At 40.4% G+C, this 14,522-nt stretch overlaps 1 protein-coding gene across 1 annotated transcript in view; it reads left to right on the forward strand.

The window, feature by feature from the left end:
• Positions 1-14,522, forward strand: part of COPB2 (coatomer protein complex subunit beta 2) — a 22,845-nt gene that overhangs the window by 4,045 nt on the left and 4,278 nt on the right. The window contains exons 3-17 of the mRNA XM_006038092.3: positions 404-490; positions 3,691-3,817; positions 5,212-5,360; positions 6,665-6,811; positions 8,179-8,278; positions 8,774-8,916; positions 10,090-10,289; positions 10,888-10,998; positions 11,273-11,361; positions 11,479-11,585; positions 11,870-12,013; positions 12,814-12,944; positions 13,228-13,435; positions 13,790-13,900; positions 14,459-14,522. The exon at positions 14,459-14,522 is cut by the window's right edge and continues 163 nt beyond it. Coding sequence (XP_006038154.2) covers positions 404-490; positions 3,691-3,817; positions 5,212-5,360; positions 6,665-6,811; positions 8,179-8,278; positions 8,774-8,916; positions 10,090-10,289; positions 10,888-10,998; positions 11,273-11,361; positions 11,479-11,585; positions 11,870-12,013; positions 12,814-12,944; positions 13,228-13,435; positions 13,790-13,900; positions 14,459-14,522 — 1,918 coding nt within the window. The remainder of the gene's footprint in view (positions 1-403; positions 491-3,690; positions 3,818-5,211; positions 5,361-6,664; positions 6,812-8,178; positions 8,279-8,773; positions 8,917-10,089; positions 10,290-10,887; positions 10,999-11,272; positions 11,362-11,478; positions 11,586-11,869; positions 12,014-12,813; positions 12,945-13,227; positions 13,436-13,789; positions 13,901-14,458) is intronic.

Raw genomic sequence — 14,522 nt, forward strand, 5'->3', positions numbered from 1 at the left:
AAAATCTCTATCAGTGCGTCCCTAGTAGAAACTCGTCATTTTGCAGTCTGCATGATGCCCCAGTGTAATATGCAGTTGATTTCACAAATCCTGAGGAATAAGATGTTTCAGGGCTTGTTTTTTAACATTATGTTGTGATTTTTGCAAAAAGGCATTTTTATTTCCATGCTAGTTTATTATTCCAGTAGACGTGAGATGTTCGATAGAATTTTGGCAGTTTAGTTATAGTTATGCTATAGTATAAATACTTTCATTCTTTGTAGCCAAATCCAAAGGAATACATAACCTTTGTTCCCATTCTTATATATGCAACTACCAAAGCATTGGGCTGTATCAAGAAAAGTGGAGCCTGTTTGAAACTGGCATTTTCTCAGTAATATACCTCTAATATTTTCATTTGTAGACTCTAGTGAAGACCTTTGAAGTATGTGATCTGCCAGTGAGAGCTGCTAAATTTGTGGCCAGAAAGAACTGGGTTGTGACAGGAGCAGTAAGTTATCATTCTTTTTCTTTTCTTATTTGTATTTACCCCATACCTTTTCACCACCTGCAATTGTTATTTGATACTAATTTGCATACTAGGCAATAAGACGTAATAACTGTTCCCTCCCCCCTCCCCCAAAATCCCACCCCCCAACCTTTTTCTAATCTATTTAATAAGATAGCAGTGAAAACTGTAAGCTTTTACTTTGAAGTGGTTGCTGATCTGCAGGGATCCTGGTTTTCTCTGATAAAAAAGTTGCAAAATCCACGATTAAAATGAAAGGCCCCTCGTTTCCCCCCACCCCTTCCCTCCCTACAACCCCTCTGGCCCTGCTGTTGCCCCTCCCTTTTCCAGCCCTGTGGTTCTGCTAATGTCTCTCCCTCTCCTGCATAGCCATCCTAGTCTTGCTGGTGCCCCTTGCCTCCCACCCACAGCTCCCTGTCTCCTACCTTTGCTGGAGGGGGGCCCAGCTGCCAGGGCTATGGGGCCAGGGACCTGGGTCTGCAGTCTCTTGCAGGAGATGGGCAGCTGCTGTTATAGAATGGAGCCTGGCTGCCTGCCTGCTGCGGTTTCGGGGGATGAAAGGGGGCAGTTTCCTGCCACTACATGCACTCCCGGTGGGGCAAAGGGTTGTATGCCCCCCAGATCTGTGCATGGGGCAGGGGCTGGCTGCCTGCTGTGGGCTCAGGCTCCCATCTTGCTACCCTCCCCCAGGGCCTGCACATCCCAGCCAGTACACCTGGTGCTGCAGGACAGAGCAGGGCTGCACAGGGGAGCTTGTTGCAGCTGTGAGCTCGGCTCTGCCCTGGTGACACATCCCCTGCCCACTTTGCAGCAGTGAGGGGCACAACCCTGCACCACCACCCTCGCTGCTGTTGTGCATGCAGGGGACGGCTTGCCAGGCCAGTGTGGATCTTGCAGTGGCAACAAGCTTTCCTGCTCTGCCCTGCAGGGCTGGGTCGCACTTGCTGGTCTGTGGAAGCCCCAGGGGAGGGCAGCAGGGCAGCAGCCCGAGCCTGCTTCAGGCAGCCTGCCCCACACACAAATCTAAGGAGTACGGGTCCCCCCATCCCCTGGAGTATGCACAGCGATGGGGAGCTGGCCTCTCTCCCTGGCCACTGGATGAGCCACCTGAGGCCCTGTCCCACTCCCCGCTGGGGCCTCAGGCCCCAAGCCCCATGTATTGCCCAGCTGGGCAGCAGCCCTAGCCCTGCCCAGCTCCCTCCTTCCCTGTGGGGGGCTTCAGTCCACCCACCTTCCACTTACCTGGGGGACCTGCTTTCCCGGCTGCCTGGCAGCCATGTGCATATATGTGCACATGGCGCCCCCTACCTGACCATCACCCTCCCACTCCCTCCCAGCCCCTTGCAGGCTAGAACTCTGCCAGCTTGCAGAGAGCTCCTTGCAACACTGCAAAATCCATAGGTTTCTGTTAAAATGAGAAATCTACATTTTCCTCAGACAAAGGGGAAAAGTCTGTGTTGTCCTCCATTTTTTAGTGGGACACAGAAAACCCAGATCCCCGCTGATCTGACAGTATAGACCCAGTCTATGCTGTCAGCAAATATAAGCCTGGCACCCAGCTGTTATAAGTTGGTTAAAAACAGTTTATATCAGTGTTTCCCAACCTTTTCCAACCCAAGATAGCCTTACATTAATAAAAATTTTCTACAGCACACCTGTTAAGGCATTCCCCATCCTCATACCTATTGTAGCTCATTGCCATGACAAAGTTCTGCAGCACACCTTTCATTTCTGATGGCACACTGGCTGGGAAACACTGGTCTTGATAGTACTTCAGTGTTTCTTCGAGTAGGTTGAAGTCATAGACCATCCAGGGAACCAGATTTAAAAGTTATCTTCTGTTTTTGTCTTCAGTTATTTTTAATATCAGATGCTTGGCCTTGGAAGCATTTCTGTTCACTTTTAGAACGTAAGCTACTTTCATCTATTGACTGTTTTTATCAGTGTAATAAAATGAATGATAATATTTTGTAAAGTTGCATTGCAACCTTACAGGCTGTAATACATTCTTAATATGTGCATTTTGTATATAGTTGTAAGTGCTTGTTTTATTTTGTTTATTGATTTGCTTCTCTATGGATTTCAATTGAAATTTTTCTTCATGTGTTCACAGACACGTAGCTGCAGATGTGAGCTTAAATTAGTATACCTCTATATGAGCCTTTGCTGCTCACTGAAATAAATGAAATCACAGTTTTTGATTGAAGATGTTTAAACTTCTAAAGTTACAACTTAAAATGTAAGGTTAATGTCCTTGAAAAGGTACTGAGGAAAAATGGTTTTCTGTCTCCCTAGTTTGTTACCAAATATAAAATAAAGTATTTCCTACACCTTTGGTTGTCTTGGTCAACATTAATGCTTTCTGGCCAATGCACTATTATAACAACATGTATGTCATGCTGTGGGGAAGGCTTTCATGTACACTTTTCCAGTTTCAACTCTGCAAGCAGGTGTGTAGGAAGGGAGAGGAGAAAGTGGGCCCAAGAAAATGTAAAGAAAAAAATGGTCAAAAGATATTTATAGGAGTGCCTGATTTCCATTGATTTTCAGCAGGTATGGCTAAATGGGCACAAAAACAATTTCTTAGAAGTAGAAATGGACACTTCGGTTGCTTTGTTCTGCCTGTGTATGTGCTTTCACCCTGTGGTAAAAGGAGCCTATCCTGTGGTAGCTTAGCCATGTTTCATTGGTGTTGCATCCAAAATGCGATTACTTAAAGCTAATTAATTAAAGCTATTAATGGGATTGATAATGCCATAAAGTGTTTGCGTAATCCTTTCTAGCAGCATACTCCTTTGGCATTGATGTCAAGTTTCACTACAATTACGTGGATAGCAGCTCTTGTTTTCTCATAATTGTTTGTTGTCTTCAAGTAGCTCCTACTTTCATTACAGTAAGAAATGACCATTTAAGCAAGGATCACTAATAGAAAATTTCAATCCTAGTTTATTTTTTTCTCAGTTAAAAATGTATTGAAATACAACAATGTGTTATAAACCAAAACTAAACAGGAATAGTTGTGCCAGTTGGCACTGTTTTCTTTCTTCAAAGACAAGTTCCTAAAGAACTGTGGATTAAGAATCTTTTTAAGGTGGAATATTGCTTTTAAGTAGTTGTTATTTAATGTGAAGTATACTTGAACAGAGAGGCTTATTTTAGTGTGTTTTATATTTTATCCATAGGATGACATGCAAATTAGGGTATTCAATTACAACACCTTGGAAAGAGTTCATATGTTTGAAGCACACTCAGATTATATTCGTTGCATTGCCATACATCCTACACAGCCCTTCATTCTGACCAGCAGTGGTAAGACTTTTCAGATAGAGCTTGATTTTTTTTTTTTTTTTTTTCTCCAACAACTATAATCAAACTGCTGTTTTCTACCTAATAAGAGACCATGTGTCATGTACTGTTGTTGTTGAAATAAGATGTGTTGAACAAGTAGTTTACATATCACATGTCATTTCTTATTTCTTTGCTTAACTGCTTTTGCATTTTTGGTGGAATATTGGTTATATTTAGGTTTTGAATGTAACAGTTTAGGCTCTTGTAATAAAAGCCCTAAAGTTGCTTAATGTCCAAGTGCAAAGTTCATATGGATGCTACAGATCTTATTGGCCAGATTGCCACACTGTTATTGGGTATATTAAGATGAATTTTAGTTTGGTTAAAACTATGCATCATGGCAGTGCTTTTAAGAAGAGATTGGGAAATGAGTGATACTGGAAATGTCTTAATGCTTACTACATTAAACAGAATATCCATCATACAGACTTGTTGGCCTCTCACTGTGCCTGTATCCCTCATTCTAGACTCCCTGCTAAGCCAACATGACTTATTTTTGAGCCTTTTGTACTGATGGGCGGTACACAGAAGTGTTTGAGGTGGATCAATGTACTGCCTGAGCTTGACACTTGACAAAGGGGAAGATATAGGCACTAGCTAACCAGTCTTTATCCTTAAAAAGTTAAAGGAAGTCATATCTTCAGAGGGGTTTGCTCAGAATGCCTTGAGGTAAAAAAGAAATACTACAAAGATCCTTACAGAAGTGGAGCCTGAGAAATTAAACTAAAGTGAACAACCTTCTGAACAAAAATAATAATACAATTGAAGTGGCTATCTTGAAAGAAGACAAAAGAGGCATAGGTGAAATGGAGTCAATGGTGGTGTTAGGCTTTTTTAAAGTACTAGTTCCAATGGCAAACTGGTCAATGAGGTCTAAAGGATATGTTGGTTTAATCTATTCATTCTATTTATACCTTTTTATTTTCCTTGCTTTAGAATTTATTATATACTCAAACTCAGAAAGGGCTTGTCGGATGTATATTTTAATTAGCATTGTTAATTGGAGGGACGGATAATGGAAAATGCATATTGTTTCTCTGTTAGCGTGTGTTTTTATTTTTGAGGAATGTAATCTAAATCCAAAAGAGATTTCAGAAAAAGACCTATTATATGTCCCATTATGCTCATAACAGATACATTTGCATTTTGCCTTTGAACCTCACTGAAAAGTGAGTCAAACAGTATGCTTGAAGAACACCACATCTGCTAAATTATATAGCAGTTTCACCCCCTTTTTTGCAGATGTCATGTTAACAGTTTACTTTCACTGACCCATCATTATTAAACCTACAGACTACAGAATTTAGAAATGGAGATAATTGAATATTTGAGACTGACTCTTTTTCTTTCCCCAGATGACATGCTTATTAAACTCTGGGACTGGGATAAAAAATGGTCTTGTTCTCAGGTGTTTGAAGGCCACACCCATTATGTTATGCAAATTGTCATAAATCCAAAGGATAATAATCAATTTGCCAGTGCATCGTTGGATAGGACAATCAAGGTACAGGAACTACCATTAAAACAAATCTTGGTGAAATATTCACCAGACAGAATATGTAATCCTATGGTCTCTAGATAGAAAATGGAAGAATCATTACACGTTTTGTGTTTTATTAAGATTTTTGTGCCATACTATATGTAAAGACTTACATGAGTTGGCCTAACCTCTCTCAAGTTATAGTTAAACAGTCGTACAAATCTGCTCTGCTCACTTCAGAGAAAATATTAACAAGTAAAGCCTTTTCATTGCTTTGGACTTAATCTGCAAAGTGTATTGATTTACGGTAGGGGTGCACCAATTTAAAGATTTTTCTTGGCCGATACCTATGGTCAATTATTAACCAGTCATACCAATTTAATGCTAATCTGATAGCTGATTTACAGGTATGCAGCCCCCGCAGCCTAGTGCAGCGTCCAGCTGGTAAGAAGTCTGTTGGGGGGGGAAGGGGCAATTTGAGGCCCCAACCGTAAGGGTGGGGGTGAAGCAGGGACAGGTGTTGCCCAGCCAGGACAGTGAATGCAACCCCAGGAGTGGGATGAAACCATGGGTGGCTCATCCGGGGACTGTAGGTGGACGAGGAAGGGGCAGCTACCCCACCACTGCGCGCACCCCTAGGGAGGTGTGGGGGGCAGGCACCCCGCCCCCAGATTTGTGTGTGGCATGAGGGTAGGCCAGAGGCCAGGGGCTGTACCAGCTTCTTCCCAGCAGGGGGACTGAGCTGGGGCTGGACTCTGAGCAGGCAGGGGCAGGGCGAGTGGCAGCAGCACTGGGAGGGGTGGCTATAGGGTGGGCTACAGCCACCCAAAAATTCCCTGTAGCTCCCCGTAACCCTCTTCCTAGTGCCACGCCCCCACCACACCCTGCCCCCACCCACCCTGAATGCAACCACAGCCCAGTCCCTTGCTGGGAACAGGCTGGTGCAGGCCCTGGCCCTGAACTTGCAGTGGGCAACCTGCCCTCACCCCACACACAAATCTGGAATCTGGTGGAGGGGAGAACGTGTCCCCCAGGGTGTACGGAGCAGTGGGGAGCCACCCCACCGCCCTGTGCCCCCTGGAGAAGCCACCCATGGCTTCAATAAAATTTTTATTTTATTGGTACCAATACGATACGTGACCGATATATTGGTGTACCTTTACCTTCAGTTTTCATCTTGGTAAGAAAATAGTAAGCAGTGGTGTAAGCTCTTCATTTGTGAAGACTTCCTGTTTCTGGATTTAAAAAATGCACTAAGACAACTCATTTCTGACGGTATTGTCAGAAAGATCATTGTTCATATATGATTGGTTCTTTTTTCTTTCAAGGTGTGGCAGCTTGGTTCTTCTTCGCCTAACTTCACTTTGGAAGGCCATGAAAAAGGAGTGAACTGTATCGATTACTATAGTGGAGGAGATAAGCCCTATCTCATTTCAGGAGCAGATGATCGCCTTGTTAAGATCTGGGATTACCAGGTACAGTGTGTTTAGCTCTTACATGCTTTGGTACCTTCAGATTACTGGGAAATCTCAGTAGCAAAGCCATGGAAATGGAGGAAAAGGAACAACGGGAAAATGTTCTGCAATGTCCTTATCTTTGAGAAGAAAATAAGGTCACATATTTTACGATCAAATTTCCAGAAGAAAAACAACCTGAAACTACTAGGTCAAAATGATATACCACACTTTTTTTTTAAATTTGTGTGAAATTATACCAATTAATTCACAATTGTTTTAACTTTCAGATTTAAGTTGATGTTGTTTTTAACAGCCTGGATTATTTTCTTCTAGAACTGTCTTGCGGTGGATTGTATCTCTGTCTTTGTCCCCTTACTCCTGAGACAGACTTGCCATTGTTTCCTTGTGTATCCACTTTCTAATTTTTCAGACTATTTTTAATCCCTTTATTGCTATTTGTTCTGTCATCTCTGGTCTTGGTTGTGTTGCTTTTTCCTCATTTAGTATATTGCACCTTGGGTTTGGACACAGGGGAAGAAGTGGGAGATTAAGTCCATTACTTTTTAGGCATGAGCTAAATCGGGCACAGAGAAGAGAAGGCTGGGCCTGTGGAGTGTTGCCATACTCTGGTGCTCACAGGCTTTTTTGCAGTTAACTATGGTAGGAAGTCACTGTGGCAGCTGTCAGGAGGGAAGGGAGAACTGTCGTAAAGGCATATTCTATGCTTGATTTCAAGTTTTTAAATCATACTGTTTTAGATTAAGTTACTTTGAAAGTGAGAGCTTGTAGCTGATACTATAAAGTTCCCATTCCTATGATGAGCGTGGTATAAATGGCTGCGTAGGATATTGCCACCATGTATAGCTGTGAATGTGAATGAATTCCTTTCATTTAGTCATAGATGCCTCAAGCATCGCCCCCCCCGCCCCCAACAAAACAAAACAAAACAACAAAAACTAAACAAACCGAAACCAACCAGGATAACACTAAATTAATTTCCCTTGTGATTATGTTCAGAGCTTTGTTTAGCCTTCAGGGTTTGACAAGATGAGCATAGATACTAGTCTTGCTAGCATGTCAGCAAACACTGAAAAGAAGATTGTTTTATAGATACAAACCTGATGGACTTGGGAAATAAGGAGAAACCACCACATCTGTGGGAAGTAATGGCATATTTGGTGTCATTTTTCAGTGAGGGCTATAGTATGCTGTTTGAACCAAATTGAAGTAGAAGTATGTATCACCTAGAAAAAATGAGAAAAATATGTGCTCTCAGAATTCTTACATTAGTTTTCTTTTAAAGCTACTGATCTTATCAGATTGAATCTGATGATGCCATAATGTTAAGATTTTATTTTAATTTGTATGTATAACTTCTCTTACAGAATAAAACTTGCGTGCAAACACTAGAGGGACATGCTCAGAACGTATCCTGTGTCAGCTTCCACCCTGAGCTCCCAATCATCATCACGGGCTCTGAAGATGGTAACTGAAGTTTTTCTGTTTTTAAAATATGTGGCTATATTAACATGACTTCCACACAATTCTGTCAGTAATTTTTTTTTTCTTTTTTTTTAATCAACCTCAGCTTTGTTCTGTCATCTAGGCTACACAGCCAGATTATGTAGTGATACTTTCAATTTGCTTAGACTTAACTTTAAAGTTGAAGTGTTCCTCCTGGATCAGACTTTAAAAAAAAAAAATTAAAAAAAAAGGAAAGAAAAGAGAAGACAAAACTCAAAATAGTTCAGTACTTGGGTGTCAGAAATGTCTCATTTGAGATCAGAGGTAACTAAATGTCACATTCTCTCTGACCTTGGGCTCAGACTGAGAGATTAAGATTCTAGTAAATTTAAAATGTTGGGTGTTAGTTTGATGTGTCATCTTTGAATGCTTACTGTTAAAAGGTGTAATGTCAAATACCTCCCTCCCTTTCCTGTGAGAGGAAGAAATCAAAATTATTATTTTATTTTTCTCCAGGAACAGTCCGCATTTGGCACTCAAGCACTTATCGCCTAGAAAGTACCTTAAACTATGGCATGGAGAGGGTGTGGTGTGTGGCCAGCTTGAGAGGTTCTAATAACGTGGCTTTGGGGTATGATGAAGGCAGCATTATTGTTAAGGTACTTGCAACATGTTTTAGTGAAAAGATCATTTTTGTATTACTGAGACAGCTGTTAAAGCAGGGGTAGGCAATTATTTTGGCTGATAGGCCACTTAACGAATTTTGGTAAGCTGTTGAGGTCTGTACACATACAATCTTTCAGAAGATATTTTAATGAATTATAAATAAAAAATACCAATTGTATATGTTATAGTTGATGTTTGATCTTTTAATATTTTAATTTTATTTCAAAAATAATTTTTGTCCTAATTTTTCTTTTTTGAGTAGGGTGTATATATAGAGGTAATTGCATAATAGCTCAAAATAAAGTCTTATTCTTGTATATTTTGTGTGTGTGTGTGGGGGGGGGGGTTTGTCTTATTTACCAGCCAGGGAAGGGGGGAGGGCACATGCAGTGTTTGTCTTATGAACCAGCCAGGGAAGGGGGGAGGGCACATGCAGCAGAACTCGCCCACATGGGGGAGTCCACATCCTACCTCTTCCATCCCTCCTGTGGCACCTCTCATGGGGCCATACTCCCACCTGCCATGCACCTCCCATCATGCAGCTTCCCAGCAGGGCTGCCTTCCAAACACTCGGCCACATATAGGTGGCTGTTCATTGTGCCAGGCACCTGAATAGGGGGAAGGCAGCCTGGAGCTGGAGCCCTGCATGGTGAGGCAGGAGGTGCCCAGCTAGAATGTTCCCCACCACCTGTCTGGGCATGTGGTGCCTGACTTGCCCCCACAACCATCACTGCTTCCCCACACTACCCTGCCTGGAGCAGTGCAGCAGGAGGAGGTGCTGGAGGTTGGGGGAGCTGAGCAGTACCTCAGAGGCTGCAGCAGTGGTAGAGCAGCCATGCCGGGAAGCTACACACACTGGCCTAGGCTGGGGCCAGGGTGGTACTGTTGGCAGACATGGGGTGGGTGTAGTCTGAAGCACAGGGCTGGCTGCCCTAGGTGGGACTGAACCCTGGGGGAAGCCGTGGACTGGATACAATCAACTGGTGGACCAGATCCAGCCTGCACACCATATTTTGCCCACCTCTGCTTTAAAGTAATGAAAACTGGCATTTTAAATTACTAGATATATTTTCATGGGGCCTTTCATTTTCATTTTAAGCAAAGCCATTAACTAAGAATCTCTCTTCTCCTCCCCCCGCCAATTATCTATATGTTGCTCTTATTAGCTTGGCCGTGAAGAACCTGCCATGTCCATGGATGCTAATGGGAAAATTATTTGGGCTAAGCACTCAGAAGTCCAACAGGCTAACTTGAAAGCTATGGGAGATGCTGAAATTAAAGATGGAGAAAGATTGCCACTGGCTGTAAAGGATATGGGGAGCTGTGAAATCTATCCTCAGACTATTCAACATAACCCTAATGGACGGTAATGAATTTTTCTGACATTTGGAAAAAATATTTTAATCCTGGTTCTAACTCCTTTTTTAATTTAGAAATGTGCTATACAAGAAACATGCTAGGGTGAAGCCTAAGGGCCAAGCAAGAATGGGCAACCCTGAACAATCACAGAATTGTAGCAGTTGTAGCCCCAAAGAGATTATAGTCTAAATAAGCCCAGCATCAGAGTAGAGAGAAGCTTAAAACACACAAGCAACATGAACAATGTGCTGGAATGAACAAAACGTTTGTTGCCTTTATTTTTTTTAATGGATTTAATTTAGAGAAGGTGGAAATAAAATGAAGGGAAAGGATATGAGGGGGACAGGGAAGAAGAGAAGGGGGTATGGATTGAACCTGAATTGAAGTGAGTGGGCGGGAGAGAGTTCAAGTAAACTTGCTTGGAACAGGGCAGAAAGTGCAGAGAACCAAGGTTCTCTGAATGTCTGCAGACTTCTGTTCCGAATGCTTCTGCAGCTGCTCCTTCTGGCAGGAGCTTCTGATCACTTTCCAGATAAATTTATTTCCAGTCATGTTATGAACCTGCATGTACAGCTCACTAACACTGTTTTTTTATCATTCTTTAGGTTTGTAGTAGTATGTGGGGATGGTGAATACATCATTTACACAGCTATGGCTTTGAGAAACAAGAGTTTTGGTTCTGCCCAGGAATTTGTATGGGCACATGATTCTTCAGAGTAAGAATTACATCCTTTTTTTATTTTAAATGCACTGTTGTTGGTTTTCAGATTCAGACCAGTTCATAGTTTGGGCAAAGTTAAAATGTGGATTGGATAACAGACACTGAAGAGTTTCATGTAATCAAATTATAAATAAAAACACCCTTATTTGGAAGAAATAGCAACTAAAATAACCCAGATGGCTAACAATTTGTAACAGCTTATGGTTGTAGTGTTTCTTTATCTTGTTAGCTCAGTAATATTTTGTAATGTTACTTTTTGCTGCATTTAGGTATGCAATCAGAGAAAGCAACAGTGTTGTAAAGATATTTAAGAACTTCAAAGAGAAGAAGTCCTTTAAACCTGACTTTGGAGCAGAAGGTGAGTTTTTATTTGGATTTCATAAATCTACCTTAATAAAAATCTTGATAAGCCTTTTTTTTATGTTGACCAAGTGTAGCTTAATTAAATCTTAATTTCTCCCCCCACCCTTTGAAGGTATCTATGGAGGCTTCTTACTAGGTGTAAGATCTGTTAATGGCTTGGCATTCTATGACTGGGACAACACAGAACTGATCCGTAGAATTGAAATTCAGCCCAAACATGTGAGTTTTGCCAGATGCCAGTTTAAGTTTGTGTATGTCCTATTGTGAATTATTTTTAGAATACAGTTTTTCTGAATTTGGTACTGTAGTCTTGTGAATTTGAGAGAAGAATCATTATTTTTAATTCTTGTCTCCATATTTTATATTGGAGAGAAACTCAGAAACTAATATCATGTTGAGGCCCAAAACTGGAAGCACAAGCTAACAAATATTGTAATACCTAATTTGTCATTCTCTCTTAATAGAACCCCTGAAACTTTTAATGATGTTTGTTTTTATTGTAGATTTTCTGGTCTGACTCAGGTGAACTTGTCTGTATCGCCACAGAGGAATCATTCTTTATTCTGAAATACCTGTCTGAAAAAGTTGCAGTAGCACAGGAAACACATGAGGGAGTCACTGAAGATGGCATTGAAGATGCTTTTGAGGTAATCACATTCTCAGTTTTAATAGCAGCCAGGGCAGTGCCCAGTGAAATCAGTGAGAGGCTTTCCTCTTAATTTTAGCAGTTTAGTCTTTAAGTTCATAGATTCATAGATGTTAGGGTTGGAAGGGACCTGAGTATGTCATCAAGTCCAACCCCCTGCCCTGGGCAGGAAAGAGCACTGGTACCAGCTTAACTTTAATCTGCAAGATGTTAGTGGCACACAGTTAGCTATTAATAAACAAAAAAAAGGTATTGTAAATTGAAATTTTTTTTTTCTGTTACAAATTTTGTTTTGAGGCATTGAGTACCAACTCAGGAATGCTTCTGGCCAAAACGTGATTTAAGAGATTTTGGCCCTTTTTAAAATAAAGTATTTTAAAATGAATATTCACACCCCTCCACTTCCTCATTTAATTATTTTTAAAACCCCCAAAATTAGTTAATACACTAATAATAGCTTTCACCTCTCTGTAATTTTATTTCAGTATAATATATATGAGAACTGATGTGCAAGAATTGTCTTGGGGCATGTGCTGTAAAGGGTTCTAAATTAATGCTTCAAAAAAATCTTGCATACAGATCTAAGAGTTAAGGCAGACAACTGTGGTAAAGGTACCATTTTTTAACTGATCAAAAGATGTACATTTTAAAAAGAGCTTTTTAACTGACAAAATTATTATTAAATACTTTAACTTATGCTTTGTGCTCCAGAAGATAGAATGTTAAGTTTTAATTTGAATAGGTTTCCCAACACAATTATAATGTTGTTAAAATACGTTTTAAAAAATGCTTTCCATGTAGGTTCTGGGTGAGATTCAGGAGATTGTGAAAACAGGATTGTGGGTAGGTGACTGCTTTATTTATACCAGTTCCGTGAACAGACTTAACTACTATGTTGGAGGAGAAATTGTCACTATTGCCCACTTGGACAGGTGAGTCTGTTTGTTGTGATGGCGTTTTGTGAAGCTTTTTAAAAATGTTATGGGAAGTTTTTCAACTTGCCACTAAATTGCTTGACCTTTCAGACTGCATTGCTTTTTCTTACTGTGTAGTTTAAAGTGTGTTGTGTGACACTGTAATCTTGCATAGAATACACTGTTTCCCAGATATGTTTGTTTTGCTAGTAAATCCAGAATAAGGTTTTAGATGTGTGCTGTTATCAGAGCTGCTAGCTTGTTAGGCGTCTGTGATAGAAAAACATTCTTTTTGTTTCAGGACAATGTATTTGTTGGGCTATATACCTAAGGACAACAGGCTTTATCTGGGTGACAAAGAGCTAAATATTGTCAGTTACTCCTTGCTGGTTTCAGTGCTTGAGTACCAAACTGCAGTTATGAGGAGAGACTTCAGTATGGCTGATAAAGTTCTTCCCACGATTCCAAAGGAACAGAGGACCAGAGTTGCACATTTTCTTGAAAAACAGGCAAGGAAACTATATATCAGTCTTGCAAAATTTAAACAAGGTTGCTAATATAGAATTGCAGCTTTTCCAGAAATAGTTTTAATTAGATTTAATTTACTGTGGAAGAAAATGTCAGATTATTGCATGCACACATTTGATTTTTTTCCTCCAATAAAGTTTATATTAGTATATTTTTTTTTTTTTTTTTTTTTACATTAAGCCTTAGGATGTAATTGAGAGAAATAATCTTTGTTATTGCCTATGTAAAAAAGTTTTTGTATTAAGGTAAAAGGTGATGGCTTAGTCCTGTTCAAATGCATCTAGGTAGGGTATGGTTGAATCTGATGACTACAATATGAATTTTACTTTCTTAAGGGCTTCAAACAGCAAGCTCTTGCTGTATCCACAGATCCTGAACATCGCTTTGAGCTTGCTCTTCAGCTTGGAGAATTAAAGATTGCATACCAGCTTGCAGTGGAAGCAGAGGTAAATACAAAATTCATCTGGTTAACAAACTGAGTTAAATGTGTACTGAAAACACATCCCTTCATGTTGAGATTAATTTAAGAGGGCCAAAGTCTTAAAGAGAGATTTGGTATGTTGTGATGCAGAGCAGATATTTGAACATTCCTACTTACTTTTGTCTGCCTGCTCCTGTTATTTCTGAGTAAAGCTAAGGATGGATACAGCAAATTGGTCATGTTCTCTCAGGCTTATTTCTCGTGTTTTATTCCTTTTGCTGGATGGAAAACCCTATTAGTTGTCACAATAAAGTTGCATAAACTTCCTTTTTTGTCATGCATAATGTGCAGGATACCACAATCCTGCTATTAATGTGCACTTGGAACAATAGCAAGTTGAGAGGCTGTAGTAACATAAAGATCCTTTGTAGAGGGATGTTATCCAATCCTAATGAAGGACGAATAAGATTTTGGCAAATGGCTGAATTAATACTTGTCTGCAGCTTTTGAAGACATTTTAAAAATATACTTTATGCAGTATTTGAAGAAAGTTTTTTTTCATATTTATTTTTTCTTTTTGCAGTCAGAACAGAAATGGAAACAACTTGCTGAGCTTGCCATCAGCAAGTGCCAGTTTCGCTTAGCCC

This window comes from Alligator sinensis, unplaced genomic scaffold (genome assembly GCF_000455745.1).
Source record: "Alligator sinensis unplaced genomic scaffold, ASM45574v1 scaffold1806_1, whole genome shotgun sequence".
Lineage (NCBI taxonomy): Eukaryota > Metazoa > Chordata > Crocodylia > Alligatoridae > Alligator > Alligator sinensis.